General features: G+C 41.9%; 1 protein-coding gene across 7 annotated transcripts in view; it reads left to right on the top strand.

The window, feature by feature from the left end:
* The first annotated feature begins 247 nt into the window (after positions 1-247).
* Positions 248-19,472, top strand: part of astn1 (astrotactin 1) — a 485,289-nt gene continuing 466,064 nt past the window's right edge. For 4 of the 7 annotated variants that reach the window (XM_086272768.1, XM_086272769.1, XM_086272772.1 and 1 more), the window contains exon 1: positions 248-642. In XM_086272768.1, the coding sequence (XP_086128894.1) occupies positions 336-642 (307 nt within the window). In that variant the 5' untranslated portion in view covers positions 248-335. The remainder of the gene's footprint in view (positions 643-19,472) is intronic. The other 3 variants (XM_086272770.1, XM_086272771.1, XM_086272774.1) reach the window with 1 other exon arrangement.

Raw genomic sequence — 19,472 nt, forward strand, 5'->3', positions numbered from 1 at the left:
GGACCCTCGGGGCACCCTGGGTGGTTTGCTGTTAGTAATCTTTGCATAGCCATTACAGCCATTTGGACAGTTTGTCGATCAATTACAACAAAGGGGGTCAACAGCATTAAAACACTGCTACATTATCAGTGTTCAGCGGGAGTAGCACATGTACAACAAAATCCTGTGATTGATCATATGCGAGAAAGAAGAGGCGCTTGTTTCCCACACTGTGAGAGCCCGCCGATGTAGCACGCCCCCCATTCACTCTCTCTGGCGCTCTGTCGTCCGCCGGGTTGAGCGACTGAAGCTGCCTGGGAGAGAAACAGCGAGGAGGGGAGAGGAAACGGAGCGATATGGCGAGCATCAACATGGGGCCGAGACCGCTGCTGCTGCTGGAGCTGGCGTGGGCTCTCCTGGCCCTCCAAGCGGTTTACGTCCGATGTCTTAACGGCGATGAGGACCAGAGCCAGGACACCGAGTGCAAGATGAAGAGCGTCACCGTGTCGGCGCTGCCGTTTTTAAGAGAAAACGACCTGAGCATCATGCACAGTCCCTCGGCCTCTGAGCCCAAGCTTCTGTTCTCTGTTAGAAACGATTTTCCCGGGGACGTGGTGGTGGTGGACGACCTGGAAAACACAGAGCTCCCCTTTTTCGTCTTAGGTGAGTTTTTCTTTTTCCAACACGCTGCTGTGTGGTGTCATTAGCCGCCAATTAAGCGGATAAAACCCCGCTCGCTCTTTATTACTACACCGGAGCAGCTGTTTATTAGCTAGCGCCTGGCTACATACCATGGCTCCACTGGTTTGGGAAAATGTTATAGGCAGCATAGCAGCCCAAATATGTAGCTAATACGATTAGATCCGTTTTACGGGTCATAATTAGTCCGCCAGTGGTTGATAATTAGTCTGTTATTGATAGCGTAGTGAATCAACACTTAGCACTTGTTTTTGTATTATATTAGGCCGCACAGCACATGCGCATAAAAATAGAGTTTTGGGTTGTTTTTTTTGTAATAAATAAAAACCATCATTAGAGTTGTTTAGGGAGCATCATTTTAATTTTCTGTATTATTGCTTGTGGGTATTTTACCCAGAGTGTGCACACGTGGTTCGGTTAGCTACATGTGTAGGAAACTGCTTGCTAGTTAAAACACTAGCAACAGCGCAGCCAAACTCCTCTTACACCACACTGTGCTGTACCTTTTAATTTGGTGTCTTTTTTGTAGTTACTTTTTGTTGCCCATTTCTTATGTTGTGTTACAGACAGTAGAATTTACGCCCGTCTTGTGAGTTTTCAAACTTTATTAAATAAGCTTCATCGAGATTTAGGCCAACCCAAGTTCATGTTAACTGGACATTATGCTTTGTTTCAGTAACACTGGGTTAGGCAGAGAGCGGCAAAGTTTGCAGTGAAGTTTGCTGGCCGCTGTCCATGGTGCTGAATCTCAGCGCTTCTTTACAGCGTCTGTTGCTGCGGCTGCCGGGGGCCAGCATATCCCCCGCTGCATATTCAGGGGCTCCGTGTGAGCTGCAGCGTCACATTTGCACAGCGTTTTAGGTCCGCTCTGTTTCTGTTTGGTGAGGGTTTAAGTGTTGTTACTGGAGTCTCAACTGGTTTTGATGTGTCCCAAGTCAGAGAGCAACAGGAAACAGTGAGACAACATGTCAGATATGCCTTAGTGTTGTGACTGTTGGATCAGTGGAGCTTTTTCTTGCCTGTGACACACTGATATGAGGTGTGAGCTTAAAATCGCAGTCTCACTCTATTTTATCTACGAAAAAATTGCAACAAAACGTATATAGGACAACAGGTATTTAAATACTTCTTGAGATACTAGTAGTAATAGCGCAGTAATGCTTCAAGAACCAACGCATAAACTTAGAAAACCATAAAGGGTAAAGGAATGAATATTAATTATAACTTGATTTAACCACATTTAAGCTTGAAATGGATTGGTGGGGAAAAACAAGAAATGGTTTAAAACAAATAAATTACATTTGAGCAAAAATATAAAGGTAAAGTAAGTATTTTTTAGATTATGTAATAGAATAGTTATTGTCATAACCATCTTTTTAATGAATCCACTAAAATACATAGGAGCGATTGCTCTTTTGTGGAAGCTGACATGTTGTCTTGCCATCTTTACACAGTGGTCGACTGTTTTTTCTAATCACATTTGGCTATCGATCAGCCACATACTGTACGTAGTACGTGCTATAAGTTACTTTTAGATTAAAGATCACAAGTTGCTCTTTTAAAGTATATGTGACCATTTAACATTTGTACTTGTATATTTTCAATATCTCTGACTCACTATGTCTCCAGATAGCTGACAATGGGCCAGCTAATGTTAGACTCAAGAATCACACTTCCCCTCTGATAAAAAGTTTTATTACATTCAGAGTTTTTAGAATTTCAGAAGTCAGAGCCACTTGAAAAAAAAAGTTTAGCTAGCACCTGCTAACAGCAGCAAAAACAGCTGCACTTACCAGGAGAAAAGTTCAGGATCTCCTCAAAAACTTACCTCGGTATTGCTGTCATCAGACAGAAGTGAGCCTCACTGACTCATCGACTCATATCAGATTCCTTTCACAAAGTTTTACAGCCTCTTCCAGAGTAAATAGATGACGACTCATACTGACAGCTGAGGTAAACAATGGACTGACAACCTATACTCACTACAGATGAACAACAAGTTTTTTGTCCTATATTGGCCACCATAGCTGGGATTATACATTTAATTTGGGAGGGGTAAGAAAACAGAATTCAGCCGAATGAAAAATGCTATCTGCTGAAATCTATTGGTGAGAGTTTACACACTGTACCTTAAAGTTTCTTAATTAAATCCTTCATATATATATATATATATATATATATATATATATATATATATATATATATATATATATATATATATATATTAGGAGTGCAACAATACACAAAATTCACGGTTCGGTTCGGTTCAATACTTTGGTGTCACGGTTCGATATTTTTTCGATACAAAAAAAAATGTTCATGCCTTTTTAATTTGTCATTTATTAAATTTTCACGGCACATTCCGCACCACATCTCTGTGCGTTCATCATTTGTTTGAAGCCAGCTCACCTCCTGCAACTACTTTTCCGAGAATACACGCTTCTTTTATGGTTCGGACTCCTTCTGACATTTCTTGAGGTGGAGGAACATCACAGTAATTGCTTAAAGGAGCTTCTTCGACATCTTTAAGAGTTCTAAACAAATGTCTGTCCTCGTCCTGAAAATCTTATGTACGCAAAACACGCGTTGCAACTTCTTATCTTGTGCCCGTTTTTTTATTTTGACTGCTTTTACACACGCACTCACATAAGCTCAGCGATTCTCTGCGCGATCAACCTCTCACATGTTTAAGCTGCGGGTGATTTCACTTGTCATGTTTGCATAGTAAGCTAACAATTAATAAGACAATGTCAGAGGAATTGGTGCACAAATTATCATCACTCACCAATCAGTGCTGTCGCTCTCTATACACAGTGAAAGCAAAAAACAAGCGCAAATTCAAACGCGATTTCAATATGTCACATATTGACAGTGGCTCACCGATGCCAATGACATAATTACCCAGCTACATTTCCGAAAGAATGCAAAAGCATTGACATATATTTTTCCTTCCTACGATAGGCCGACGGGCAGGGCAGAGATAAATTTTGGTAGCCCGACTGGAAAAATCGCTAGACCCGGGACGTCGGGCAGGCGATTTTGCGAGCCCTGTATCTGATTGAGGAATCACTCATGTTTGGAAAAGAGAGTTTATTACAGAGAAATGGCTCTTTCCAAAATAAAAGCTATACTATCCGCTTCTTCTGGGCTATATTCTCAGCAGCATATTAAACATATCAGGTCCCCATAAGGAGAATCATGTATTTGTTGTGTTCCCACTAGTGCTGTCAGCGTAAATCTCGTTGAAATGACGTTAACGCCACAACACGGCAAATCTCCATTAACGAGCTACGGCGGATCGCCCGTGCATGGGGCTGGACGGCCAACATGTTAATGAGCAAACTGCGCTAACACACTAGCTCCCACCCATGTAATTGAGCATTGCGTGGCACATCCAACATACTGTTTTACTTTTGTCCATGACGCGCTTACCTTCAAGGTCATACGTCACATGAAAACCAAAATAGTTCCAAACGCCAGATCTGAATGAGGGTGCGGGAGGTTAAATTTGCCATGTTGCAAGGAGAGCTTAACTTCTGTCTCGCTAGCTTGCCCTGCGCTCAGTGAATCTGCGTTCAACTACTCCGCCTAGGCTGCACTGTCGAGCGCAGATCCACTGAGCGCTCAACACAGACAGCATCGTCAGAAGGAAAGTTGATAAAATAAATTAAAAATTTTGTATTGTTCGATACATATGCGTACCGAACCGAAAGCACTGTATCGAATGGTTCAAGATCAATACGAGTATCGTTGCACCCCTAATATATATATATATATATATATATATATATATATATATATATATATATATATATATATATATATATATATATATATATATATTGGTGGTCCCCGTGGTAATCGGAGCACTAGGTGCGGTGACTCCCAAGCTAGGCGAGTGGCTCCAGCAGATCCCGGGAACAACATCGGAAATCTCTGTCCAGAAGAGCGCAGTCCTGGGAACAGCTAAGATACTGCGCAGGACCCTCAAGCTCCCAGGCCTCTGGTAGAGGACCCGAGCTTGAAGGATAAACCGCCCGCAGGGGCGTGCTGGGTGTTTTATTAAATCCTTCATATATACATCAACTTGTCAGTATCTTAAACCCTTAGATTACTAGATATATGACACTATTTATAAGATTTATAACATGCAGTCTACTAATTATTATAAAGCAGCACTTGTTAAGCCCTAGCACTAGCTGTTACGCTGTAAAAGCATTTCTTACCCGTGTGAGAGGTTATGAAATTGTCTTTTGAAAGTTTTACTTTTCTCAAATATGATGCTTCTCTACAGTGACTTGTTTTGATATCTTAATTTTGGTAAAACAGAAACATGTTTCTGACCATTTTTTAAAAAACTGACCAAAAAATCAGAAAGCTCCTTTGATTTAGCTTAAAAGTGGAACAAATAAACAGCCCTAAGAATGTGACAGTTGCTAATTAGTGACTATTTTCACTGTGTACTTTTTTTTCATAAATCCACTGATCTTTTAGTCTGTCACAAAATTGTGGAAAATGGCCAAGAGGTCCAAGGATGAGGTCTACCAATTGTTTAAAACTTTGGAGATTTTTATAATGACATAAACAGAGTAAAAAGAACACAATAGAATGTGAGATTCTATAAAAGCAAACTTTTGGGCAGTAGTTTTTTCTTTTTTCTCAAAAGTTAATGTGCCTATTTACTGTAGTACTACAGAGTTTGGAGAGTAGAGTATTTAAATGAGTTATACAGTGTGATTTAAGTTTACTGCGAATTGCGCTATAAAGTTGTGGAGTTGTAAAGTATTTTGTCTAGTATCAGTTATATCGTCAGTTATATCGTTATCGCAAATTTTCAAATGTATATCGTGATAAATATTTTTGGTCGTATCGCCCTGCTCTAATGGGTGGATGGCTCGTTGCCAAAGCTTTGGCTGTGTCCTGTCGCTCCTCACTGAGTTCCCAGTTATTGAGAGCCAAGCCCTGCAGATTTCTGTTCATAGTGATAGTTTGATCTAACAGACCAGCACTTAACTTAAATGCACTGAAATTAACTTAATTAAGGGGAGAGAGGGGAAGAATCCCAATGGAGGACGCAAGAGGACACATCTTATATTTGGCATAACGTGCAGCCAAATTACTTTTCAGTGAATGATGGGTTTGCAGTGTATCAGGTTTTTATACACATTTCTACACAGAGATCAGTCCATTAAACAAAACTGCAAAGACTACAATAGCCTCTGCATGTCTTTGCTGAGTAGTAGACACACTCCTTTGGAGCATCACAAATTGAGTTATGGGTTTTTTCTTTTGTTTGTATTTTTTTTTCTCTTCTCTCAGAGCTATTAAATACCATATTGAAATTTCTGTAAGACAGCAGTCGTTACTGCTACGTGCTCCAGTCTTAATTTTGTAAGATTATTGGCTCAGTCTAACAATAGGTGATACATGTCTGTATGTGGTAAAATAATAATAACAACTTCATTAACACGTGGAAGGATCAGAATCTGACGGTACATACTGTTTTGTGTTTATTAGACACAGATATTAGATTTACCTAATAGAATCATTTGCAATAATGGAGTGCTTCTCCTGAGGTGACTGATTTAGCAAAAGAAAAACTGCCCAAACTTTTCAAGACACCCAAGTTCTCCTTCAGTAAGGACTCAGTAGTCCGAGACTTGGATTGGCTATTGGTCTGATACTGACCCCAAAAAAGCTGGATTGGGTATTGATGTTTATTATGTCACATGAAAGCAGCAGCTACTGGCAGAGCGAATGTAGCATGAAGGAAGCTAATATAAGATAAGCTAGAAGGGCATTTAATTGGTTTACCACTTGTTAGGAAGCTTGTACTGTACGGCATGGTGTTGTCCTCAACTGGATTAATCTTTTTTTTACTCCAACTCTTTGGCAGCTCCATAAACAAAGTGTGCGTGAGGAAGGGAAAGAAGAAAGAAAAACCACTATGTAGCATCTATGGCTCTCACAAAAACTAGACTAGTGCCTCTAGGTTAGATAACAACACCAATGTAGCTTTTATTTTTTAATCATATGTAACCTCACCCATCTACAAATTTGTAGATATATTTATTTAAAAACATTTTTTACAAAGTTGTCTATATTTACCCTGACGTCGTCATACACATAACAAAACGAGTACTAAGAACCTCACAGTGTGGATTACATCTTTTAAATTTAAGACTGGTAAATTTAAGACTGGTAATGCGGCTTTTTAACTGGTATCTGGCATCTTTAGCAAATCAGAACTGCATAATGCAACTAGAATTACCACTGTGGGCTGACTCAGTTGTATTTATCAGTGCCTCAGAAAGCACTACTAAAAATTCCATGGGTGTTTTAATTACTACGCACATATGAACATAGGGAATAGCTCTTGAAGCTCCCTAATGGTAGTATTATTGATATTTACACCACGAGGCTGCCGTGGCTCTTTAAATGAACTATTTAGACTATTGAAAGGAATAATTAATACAACACTTATGATTTAAATAAGGTTAAGACAAATGCACAGCACAACAGATCTCTGACATTTCCTCACATAGTTTTCTGCTGTGGGACAGAAAACTTTTAATGAAAATTCACACTGGGGAAACCCACACAAATCCAGATTTGTTATGCAAGTAGGAGCACTGCTACTCAAACAGACTGGAGCAGCTGGAGCTGCTGGTTCTATTATATATTTTGGTTTAATGTTTCTTTTGTTTGTTGCTTTTTTTCTTTGCTGTTTGACAACCTCCCCATCCCTTTGTAGAAAAAGATGGGTGTCCACTTTAAACTACAAACCACAATTCTCACTCACTCGCTCATTGTATCCGTGTCTTCTCAGGAAACAAAAGCAAGCCGAGCCAACATTGTGTGGCTGTGCTGATAAAAAATAACAGTGACTGGACAACATGTGTGGCTGAATGCTGTTTCAGTGGAACCTCTAAATTTTTGACTAGCTGCTGTCTGGTTTCCATTTGTCATGTCACTCCAGCCTTCATTATGCTGTTGAGTCTTCCATTTGAAGGTGGTGCACAGCTCATCTCAGCAAATTTTTACAGAATTCGTGCGAGCCATTGTGCAGGATGTTGGCATGTGCAAGGCTGGCTGCGGGCAAGCATACAACGTGGGAAACTTGGATAACATTAATAACAAGATTAAAACTAGGGCTGGGCGATGTGGCCTAAAATCCATATCACGGTATAATTTGAAGCATGTGCGGTAACGATATATATCGCGATATATTCTTTTCTTCTGTATAACGTATTTTACACTCTATAAAGTACACTTAAAATCCTTTAATTTTCTCAAAAATCGACAGTGCCCCTTATGTATGAATTCTGGTTGTGCTTAGAGCAGGGCGATATGACCAAAAATATTTATCACGATATACATTTGAAAATTTGTGATAACGATATAACTGACGATATAATTGACACTAGACAAAATACTTTACAACTCCACAACTTCATTAGTGAAAAAAACCCCACCAATGTATTTTCACTTAAACAAGCAGCTGTTTTTTATGTGCATTAAAGTTATATAAACTTTAACAGTGCAAATTCCTCGTTGACAGTTCAACCAAAAGGCATTTCCAGTGGAAACTGGCCGACATATCCTCAGCATAACCATGTATAATATCCACAAAACTTAAAAAGAGGTTATACACACACAATACGGTAATATTATGTTGAAGCACAGTACGTATCACTCCGCGAGGCGGCTGCCTAATATAGCCCTAATGCTCCGACAATCCATCAAGTGGTGCGGGTTCGTAGCTTAGCAAAGTTGTACTAAAACATTTGACAGATTTTTGAGCGCCATATAAAATCGTTTCGAGGTCAGTAAACACAACCATAGTTCATACATAAGGCACACGGGATTATAGGGGGCACTGTCGATTTTCAGAAAAATCAAAGGATTGATTTTAAGTGTGCCGTATTTTCCTTTTTTTTTTTTTTTTTTTTTTTTTTTGCCTGTCCCGTTTGGCTCTTTTGCCATCAGAATTAGTGTCTAAAGGCAAAGAAAGATGGACAATGGATTTACTTTACCAAATTGACCATCCCAGCCTTGCCGTAATGGTCCATTTGATTCACCTTTTATTGTTCATTTTATTTTCACTTACTGAATACGGGACAGACTTGACTGGGGGAAAGAAGGGGAGAAAGAAAGAGGGAAAGAGAAACAGCAGAGAAGAGGGACGGGGGAGAAGGGCAAAAAACAAAAACCAACAGAACGGGCAGAGAAAAAAAATGCATATATCAATCACCTGGGTCACCTGCTGAGAAAGAAAAAAGAAAACAAGCAGAAGAGAACAAGAGTAATAGAATAAACAACATCACGATGATATATGGGAATATGAAAGTAAATACTAAATATTAAACATTATTGTGCAGCACATAAGATCAACAGAACACAGTGTGCTTTGAGGTAGGAGCCAAAAAGGGTGTAGTTTGTGGGTGTGATCACCCGTGTGTACACCTGTGAGCATGGACGCGCTTGTTTTTTTTTAAAAAGGTTCCTTCATGTAATGATCTGCTAGAGGGTGTGGGGAGCCACAGCCCCGTCCTCCAGGGCATGAAGCAGGTATGGAGGAGATCAAAACTCCAGACATCCAGAGGCCCCCAGAACACAAGAGACCAAGGAAGACCAACAGAGGGGCAGCCGTGACACTATCCCGGAAAGAGCTGAGGAGAGTCCCAGATGAGGGCTCACTCAGCAGCCGCGGAGCAGAAGCCAGGGGGAGTTGCAGTGACGCGCCCGTGAGCTCCGCCGGCAGCCAGCCGTGCCTGAGTGAGTGAGCCCCAGGCCGAGAGGCCGGGGGCACCCCACCTCCGAAGTGGCCCGAGCGAGCCCCAGGCTCCAGGCCCCGATAAGCGGACACAAAGAACCACCAACGCACCGATGTCTGAGGGAGTCCGCCACTGGCAGGGGAAGTGGTGGTAGGGGGAGATAGGCCTCCAAACCTTGGAGGGCCTAAGATGTCCCCAGAGAGGTGGCGCCTGACACCCAACCTGACATATAGACACAGAAATACAGGCACACACAGATACAAACATCCATTCCCACCCTCATGCTCTCATATGCACTTACTCCACACTCAACCAACGTGGAGACAGACATAAAGAGACGCTGTACACACGATCACACTCCCCAAGCGTACTCTACAAACCGGGTCTAGGTGCCCTTGCCCCTGGAGGGGGGAACTGCACCCAGACCCAGGTGGTGTTACCCTTTTCCCTGCGGTGGGGGGAGGCAGACCGCCCCGACTCCGCAGCAGCAGGGAGGCCCCACACTCCAGACCGCAGTCGGACGGCCAACTCCTTCTCCTAGCCCCCCCGCTCCAGCAGGTCGCAGAGAATGGGGGTGAGAGAAGACTCCAAACCTCCCTCCACCTGCTCATTGTAGTGTTGATGCATGTGTGTTCTAAGGTGCATTTAAAACCCAGGAGGGCATGGAGCTACCTGCCAGAGAGCAGCAGGTAAGCGCATAGTCCCTCCTGCTAGCCCTCAATGTCTACGTGTATTTAACATTGAGAGGTGGGCAACGACGCCAGGGGTGGGGTGTACACCCTGATGGTACTTTGGATTCCGTGTATCGTGCCCACCCCCAAGATCCTATATGTATGTGTAATGAGAGTGTGAGTAATGTGAATGTCTAAGTTGTGGGATAAAATTGAGGCAGAGGCAGCCAGAAGGGGACGGGGGGGGGGGGGGGGGGTAGCCTCCTCTGCACCCTGGTGACATACCCCTACTCCAAGGCCCTGCATGTGTGGGTGGTTGTGGTGGAGCGGGAAGAGGGGGGCAGCTGGAGATGGGGAGGGAAGGAAGGGAGGAGCGGTGACCCCTCCCTGGGGCCAGCTCCCCCGCTGACCCCAGTAGGCACCCCCATACTCCGCGACCCGCCAGGGAAAGGGAGCCCAGGCCCATCCAGACCGGGGCCCAGTGCAGCAGCGCCCCCCGGCCCCACAGAGCCCGGGACAGTCCACCCAACCCCACCACAGAGAAAACTGCACCCACCCCACCATCCACTCATCTTCCAGACTACATAAGACAATAGACGCCCAGGCTGAGATCTTCCTCCACCTCTCCTGTATCTCCCCCTCCTGCAGAGAGATCCCCTGAGGAGAGGAAAGCTCCTGCAAGATGTGACAATCTTCCCCACCAGTTGAAGAGCCCCCCAGGTGGCTCGATGCACCGGCGGCACCCTGCTCCAGGGCCGGGCCCCCATGCACCCACCCGCCCACAACCCCGGCAACACACCATTCAGGACCCAAGCCCCCGAGGCCCGGCCCGGGCCCCAGCCCAGAGACGGAGCGCCCCCAGAACCTCACGCCCATCCCGGACCCACCCAGGGGCAGCCAGGCTACCAGGTCAGTAACCCACGTCCGTCAGCACAGACCCTCCCCTAGCCCCGCTGCACGCAGCCGCGAGGAAACAGTCACCTGAGAGCCAACAGAGCCCCTAACCGGACATGACCGCTACCCCGGGTTGAGCCCCCCAAGGAAGATGCCTCCGGGGAACCCCCCGACGCCCTAAGCCTGTCCCTACCCCCACACCACTCACAACAGTGAAGGCGGGACCAAACTATGACCCCCCACCCCCACTAGGTGATGGAGCTGATCAAAGGAGCCCAGAGCAATTGATCTGATGTGGTGGCAGAGGCTGTGTCAAGACTAATGTAATCTAATAGATAATTCCTATATTGGTTAGAATTAAGATTATTTTTATTTTTCCAGTTCATGAGGACTGTTTTCTTGGCTATGCAAGAAAACGCAAGTGCGCCGTATTTTCCAAACAACACGGTAATAACGACGGCCCGCTAGCATGCGCTACCAAAAATAGTGCTTTGTTGTGTATCTGACGGACGAAAGCTAAACCAGTTCCACACCACTGAAGTTGCAGCATTTTACAAACCAATCCTGGTTCATCTGTTTCATTTAACGATCCACTTTCGCTCTTCTCATTCTGCGTCGCCACCATGTGCATATGTAAAAATAGGCACTGTGCATGCGCGTTTTACCCACATTCTATCGTGATATTTCATTTTCCTCTCATTGCCCAAAATTACACCGGTATTACCGTGAACGGAATGATATAGCCCAGCCCTAGTTGGGCTTACTGACCTCAAACCATTTTATGTAGTACACGGTAGAGCAGGGCGATATGGTCAAAAATATTTATCACGATATATATTTGAAAATTTGCGATAACGATATAACTGACGATATAATTGATGCGAGACAAAATACAACTCCACAACATTACTAGCACAAAAAGACAACCTTCCATTTAATTTCACTTAAACAAGAAGCTGGTTTTTATGTACATTAAAGCTTTATAAAAATGTAACAGTGCAAATGCAAATTCCTTGCTGAAAGTTTAACCAAAAGGCATTTCCAGTAGAAATGGGCTGACATATCCTGAGCATAACCATGTATAATATCCACTGACGTTAAAAAGAGGTGCTTTGCAACATTAAACTGCAGTGTGCAGTACGTATTTTTCGGACCATAAGGTGCACAGGATTATAAGGCACATTAAGCGAAACAAAGCAGTCAGATAAATCAAATTTTATTAAACTCATTCTTCTTGCTTCCTCCACTTCTGTAACATTGATTCATTAATGTTGAATTCTCTGGCAGCTGCTCTATTCCCATGTTGTTGCAGTCTATTAATGACTAACCTCATATTGTGGATGGATTATCTCAGTTGTTCTCCTGACTGAAGTTTGGTCCATTTACAGCATCCTGCCATGCGATTGCATTTGTCTCTAACCATGAGGAACCTTCACGTTAACTTTTATAAGTGGAAAAGTGTTAGTGTTCGTCCTCCAGCTTCACTGTTTATGTTATGCTAACATAGCTGTGTCGCTAGCGATCACGTAGCACATATTTATATACCAGCTAGCCCAACTTCAGTAACCCTACAAACGTCACTGCTGTTTAGTTTCCTGTCTTCATTTATGTTGGAAGTGATAGCAGAGCTGTACGTTTGAATTTTTTCAGAAATCTCTCAGTCAGAACATGCAATATCATGCTTAGGTAACTAGCGAAACTAGCGAGCTAACTTCTAACTCCGTTAAATGTAATAAATTTTGTTTTCATGGATGCCTGGAAGTTAAACTTCATAGTTACACCTGGTAAAGCAGCAATGCTGATTGTTTTTATTAAAGATGAAAGAATTTAGACAGTTTTTAACTCGCAGTGATGCTGCAGTGTTGTTTGACCTGAAAAAGACGGAGTTTAGGACCCAGATTACTCCCAGCTTTAAGAGCATCTTAGTCCGACAAATACGACAATAATGACGGCCGCTTGCATGTTCTGCAAAAAAATGTGCTTTGTTGTGTATCTGACGGACAAACACCAAACCAGTTTCACATCACTGAAGTTGCACCATTTTCACAAACCAATTCTGGTTCATCTGTTTCACTCAACAATCGGCCATGTGCGTATGAAAACAAAGGCACTGCGCATGCGCGTTTTACTCCCATTCTATCGCGATATTTCATTTTCCTATTGTTGCCTAACATTATACCGGTATTACCGTGAACGGTATAATATGGCCCAGCCCTAGTACACGGCACGCAGAAATTTGTCAAAAATGTTTTAGTACGACTTTGGTAAGCTACGAAGCCGCACCGCTTGATGGATTGTTGGAGCATTACGGCTACCGTAGTCAGGAGCCTCGCAGAGTAATCTGGGTCCTAAACTCCGCACCTTCAGGTCCCAAAGTCAAACAAGCACTGCGGCATCACTAAGAGTTAAAAACTGTCTAAATTCTTTCATCTTTAATAAAATGATCAGCGTTGCTGCTTTACCAGGTGTAACAATTACGTTTAACATCCAGGCATCCATGAAAACAGAATTTACCAAATTCAACGGAGTTAGAAGTTAGCAGGAAGTTAGCTCACTAGCTTCTACCTAAACAGATATAGCATGTTCTGACTGAGAGATTTCTGAAAAATTCAAACGTACAGCTCTGCTATCACTTCCAACATAAATGAAGACAGAAAACTAAACAGCAGTGACTTTTGTAGGGTTTTTTTTTCCTTTCTCTCACCCTCTCTCTCGCACTTTTTTTCCGCTTCACTCTGCACACGAGCCTTGTGGGGAGGGGCGGTAGTTACGCTCGCAGTAGCACAGGAACAGAGCGGGAGGGAGAGAGAAAGAGCCAGGGACAACAACGTCACATTAGAAAGGTATAGTAAACATCCACAACTATTTTCAGTTGCAGATGATAAAGGATTCACAAAGTTTATTCATGCAGGTCCATATGACAGAGAATGTGCATCTTCTTTTTGTTTTCATATTTTAATTTATATTTAATTGTGTTGTGGTTTGCAGTGTTTTGTGTTCTTTCACTTTAAATTTGTTTAAAAGGGAAAAGCTGAAAATTTAAATAGTTAAAAGTTGAAATGTGAATAGTTGGTTTTTGTATTATATGATTTATTTATTACATTTTATGTGGAGTGAATAAATAAAAGTATATTTACGGTGGCCCCTAGAGACAAAGCACGTACAAACTCCCCGGTATGCCCGATGGTGATTCTTCGTTTTTATGGGCCGATGATTTTTTTTTTTTTTTTTTTGTAATGGCATGGACAATGAGAGGTGGTGGATTGGCCAGATGCTGGCCGATGTGTAAAATAACTCAGTTGTTTGGTGGTGGCTATGGCGGAGCTTCCACAGAGCCCAACAGGTGGATGAGAGAAAGGGGAGGCAGGAGGAGCAGAGACCCGAGGCGGCCGCCGGTCTGAGTGTCAGGTGAACTGAACTTCAGGTAAGAAGTTATGACCTGCAGTCTATCTGGGTCAGATATAAACCAAGTTTAGGTAGAGTTTATTTTCGTTGTGCTGACTTTTTAGTCAGTTACAATAACTCGTACTGCGTACTAGCTAGGATGATGGAGTTTCTATATAGCTGGGCAGGTGCTATAATGTTACTGATAGTGAACTTTATTTTATTCACAAGGTTTTTTAGTAGAGTTGCCAACCGCTCCTTAAAAATGGAACGGTCCCTCATTCAGAGAAAACATTACCTGTTTCGTATCGAGCTGAGAAGAGACGCAGTTTGTCCCGAACTTCAGCTACAATGGAAAAAGACACAAAGCTGGATTTATTCTGTGTCTTTAAGCTGCACAGCTGCCTCTTCTTCTCTCATTCTCTCCCCCTCTCTCTCCTGTTGCTACTTCAGTCATGAAACTGATCAATGATCAGCTGATCGGCTTTTCTCTCTTGTTTGTTTATCCCCCACTTTGCGCCAGAAAGAGGAAACCAGCAGATGCCACGCTAAACAACAGCAGCACGTTTAAGCTTGATCAGCTGTTGTTAGAATGTATTTAATATTAATTTCTAGTATCAGCTGATGTTTGCTGGAGCCACAGCTGTAAAGCTGCTGGTCATGATATTAGTTTGTATATCTGGTGAGAGGGAAACATGAAAATGAAACCAGGAGAATCATCACAGCTAAACAGGTGATGGAGAAACTGGTTTACCTTTTAGTTGAAGGGAAGTTATAAACTGTTTCTGAGAAATAACACCAGGATCCTTTTGTAAGTAGCTGACAGCTGGTAACTGTGCAGGGGCGGGTCTAGCAAAGTTTTGCCAGGGGGGCAGGTAGGGCATTAACAGGGAGAGGGGGGCACAAAGAAATACTTTTCTTTCTTATTCTCATTTAAAATGTCTCGCTTTTATTAAATAATTATCTGAATCTTACAACCAAAGTTTTAATCTGATGTAAAATGTATAGAAATCATACATATAGCAACAAGACTGTACATCACCGTTACAACAGCATTTGTTTTCATTCAAAGGCTTTATGGCTTTTCCTAGAATACCTGGTGGACCGGTCTCTAAATGCCTGGGCCAATTGTTTGTCCCAGTCCAGCCCTGAAAACACGCACAAACTCCAAAACACGTAAAAACTCCATAGCACGCACAAACTCCGAAGCACGTACAAAACACAACAGAAGTGTTCCAGGATGCTAGGGGCAGTGTTGAGCTTTTGTTACCTAGGGGCTACACAAGCCAGGAAGTACCAACGACTGGATTTGGTGTGTGGTAGTAACAGGTAAATGAACTTCAATTGTGTAATTTAAGTGATCTAGGTAACTCTGTTTTGGAAGTTCAGTTAATGCTAGAAATGTGTTTTGGGGTTTGTACGTGCTTTGTCTCTGGGGGCCACCGCATATATTTATATATAAACATAAATAAATAAAACCACGTTTTTTTTTACATTAGTAATTCCTTTTGTGCATAATTTTATATTGTTGTTAATAATAAATAAATTAAAGCAACAAAACAACCTGAAGAGCCGGTTAGGAGCCGAAAGAGCCGGTTCTCTAAAAAGAGCCAGAAATCCCATCACTAGTTTGCAGCCGCTGCAATGCTTTAGACCAAAACAGGCACAGCTTGATGACACCATCAACATGCGCTATCGTGGTAGAGCGGTATAGTCAAAATCTCTACCGTTGGCCAAATTTATATCGTTTCTACCGTATACCCTTTAGACCGCTCACCCCTAATTAAAACCAACAATATCTCTTTTGAGTAAAACAGTTAAACTAACTTTGAAAAACCCTTACTGGGAAGAGATTTTGGGGGTAATGAGTTTTTGCAGTAAACTCTTCTACTTGAGGAAAACTGACGTATGTCAACATTACTGGATCTGTTTGCAACATGTAACCTGCTGGATGATTTTCCTTTGTGAAAGGCCTCATAGAGTACCAAGCTACTGGTCGATGGTACATATACTCTACCAGCAATACCTGCATTTACCATCCATCCATCTGTCCATCCATGTGGGGGGCTGGAGCCTATCCCAGCTGTCATAGGTTGACGTGAGGGGCAGGGTTTGCCTGGACAGGCTGCCATTCTGTCACAGGATGTCAAAATGCAAATTCTTTAAAAAAAATAAAGATTATTTTAAATGTACATTTACATTTTTTCCCTTAATATCACTAAACTCATGTAATGTTTTTGTTGCTACTCTAAAACGATATATACCTATATTATTATTTCTTGTTGTAGATGACATCTTAAAAAATGGGAATAAATGAGACCTAAAGCAGGGTAGTCAGCCATGACGCGATCATATAGCACTGAAACATGCAGTGTACACCTTAAGGTGCTGGGAGAGATTTTACATGGAGCTGACATAAATTTCTCCTTCTTTTAAAGCTTACTGGTAGTTAAAAACACACTGTCACTTTAAATGCAAGACAGCTGGGGGCTTTGACTTAAGACCGTGAACACTTGAGTCAGTTTAATATTACACAGTACCCCTTTCAGCAGCAGCAGAGAGTCCTGCTGACAACTGCAGTACCCCATTCTCTTCCATGTTTCACAGGGACACCTTATACTCAGCTAATCCACAGTAATGATCTGAGCTTTGAAGACCTTGGAGACAAGAAGATCAAAAAATTTTAAGGAATGGACTCAGTGGTCTAGTTCACAATGAATTGTATAGTAGTATGGTTCATTTTGAAGGGAACAGTGAGCTTTTATTTTGCCTTGGAGAAATTTTTGGATTTTTATTTTCATTAGCCCGTCAACCTTTTTTTTGCAGTGACAGCATTTGAAAAGTGTTTAAAGAAAGCACACACTTGTGTGTGTGTGGTGGCGAGGGCGGTACTGGGTACAGTTTTTCCTCTTCATCTTTTACAATAGCTTGCGTTTCCCATATTGCTTCTGTGTTGACCATTTAAGAAACACTTTGCAAAGGGGAGATTCTGTGACTGACAGTAAATTCTAGCTGCGGGACTGCAGCCACTTGTTAGTGTCGGAGAAGCCGGGGAAGCTATGTTATTAGAAATTTACCCTTTTGGTGTGGTGTCATAAATTGTGCCGAGGTGAGGTAATAAAGTTACCCTCTGGGAGACACTCTTGCTGTATTGGCTCTGGCAGCGATTTACACATTTGTGCTGGAAGGATCGGGGAGGGTAGTCAGCCCTTAACTGCCTCCCATTTGAATCACCTTTCTGGGATAATAAGTTAGCTAGTAAGATTCTGGTCCATGCCATAGAAAGTTTTATACTGCTGCTAGTGGATAAGACATTAAAGTCCACCAGTGCTTATACGTCTCCTTTGGGCCCTAAATGCACTGTGCCCTTATTAAAACTCTTGTTTGTATATTTATGTACATTTTCAAACCATAACAAAGCTGACAGGACGCAGAGACTGCATTTCGCTCCGTCTTACTGAGTGTGTAGAACTCAGTGCCTTTCATTGTTGTGCTGAGCAGGAATTATATGGTTAGTTAGGCTGGTGCAATACAACAAATCTAAATATAGCTGTACCCGTATTTTATAAATACATTTTCAGATTAGAGTTCAGAATGAATTCTTTTAGTTGTATGGCTCATTTTGTGTCAGGAATAAAGCAACCTTTTAATCAGAAATATATTTATTCTTATTCTCATTAACCCGTCAACCTTGAACACCATACTAAGAAGACTACAGCAAGTAGTTTGATTTGCATTGATTTCCCAGCTCACAAAAGGTAACATTAACTACAGTTCTTCATAATCAAGTGTTTCCCACACAAGCACCAGGTGCCAGTGGTATACATTGAGTGCTGAAGTGCATGTTTCTGTTTCTTTTTTATTGTTTCATCTGAAACAACAGCATTATCCATTTCCTTATTCTGTCGATTCAGCAGTTGCTAACCTGTTAGCTCTAGTGGTTTCCTTCTAGTGCTTCCTTACAGGTGAGCTTCTGCTGTGGTGGCATTCAGCTGTTTCAAGCTCCCATTGAGAGTTGAGGTTTTGAAGGGTTGTTAGACTCTTTCATTTTAATGTCTGAGATGTTGGATTCAGAATAGTTGCTTAGTTTGTTTCAGAGTATAGGCAGCAACCCGACAGTGTTTAACCTCTCAAATTTATGAATGTATAGATAGATGAAGGTCTATTTAAAAAGGCTTTCCAGCCTTTAGCCTCATCACGTGACTTATTCTATACACATTGCTTTAAAGATCTGAGATCATTTGAGTAATCCAGCATCTGCTGGATCCTGTGTTTTGGTTTTTCAGAGCAACATGAGAATTGGATTAGTCAAACTCAATTCAGTCCACTGAGAAAATGAAATGGTGATTAGATGGAATATTTTGATCCTGGAGATTATCATCAGCAACTCTGATAACGGGAGAAATAATGAATAAGAGGGAAAAAAAACGTTTTGACCCCAGCAGAGGAAGAACGTGTTTGAGAGGGCTGTGAGAAATTTACCAAGATATTTTATATTAAAGGTAATATCACAAAAATAGAAATAACAAGAGGCGAGGTGAGGCAAAAGGTTAAAGACAAATGAAATGTGCAAGCATACTCGTACTCCTGAAATGATTTCATTCTCATGTGCTCTTCTACTGCAACATAGAAATCATATTGAAACTGGGAAAGAAGCTGGTGTGATACTACAACTGTAGGGTAGCTTATAGTCTAATACAGCACTTTAAGTCTGCCTGTAAATCTGAATCAGTGACATTAGGGATGCACAATTATCGCAAAACACAATTTTATTCAGTTTTAAAAACATTATTATTTGTCACATTTATTCAAAAATGTTCTAGTGTTCTGTCATATAAGAAAGCAGAAAGCTTTTACATCTTCCAACTAGTAATATTTTCATTAAAATAGATTTGATAGAAATCTAGCAAAAAACAAAATAAACAAGGGCACTGCTTTCCCTTTTAAACTCTGCTACATTCGTGGTAACTGATTTTCAGAATTAATCTCTGCAGACAAATAATAATATAAAGTCTTTGATTCCATTCACTGTACCTGCATGATGGGTGTGAATAAAACTACCAGCAAA

The sequence above is a fragment of the Aulonocara sp. 'chitande type north' Nkhata Bay genome, linkage group LG18 (assembly GCF_057382095.1).
Source record: "Aulonocara sp. 'chitande type north' Nkhata Bay isolate Kocher_YH1m ecotype deep benthic linkage group LG18, A_spYH_male_GT1.1, whole genome shotgun sequence".
In the NCBI taxonomy this organism is placed as follows: domain Eukaryota; kingdom Metazoa; phylum Chordata; class Actinopteri; order Cichliformes; family Cichlidae; genus Aulonocara; species Aulonocara sp. 'chitande type north' Nkhata Bay.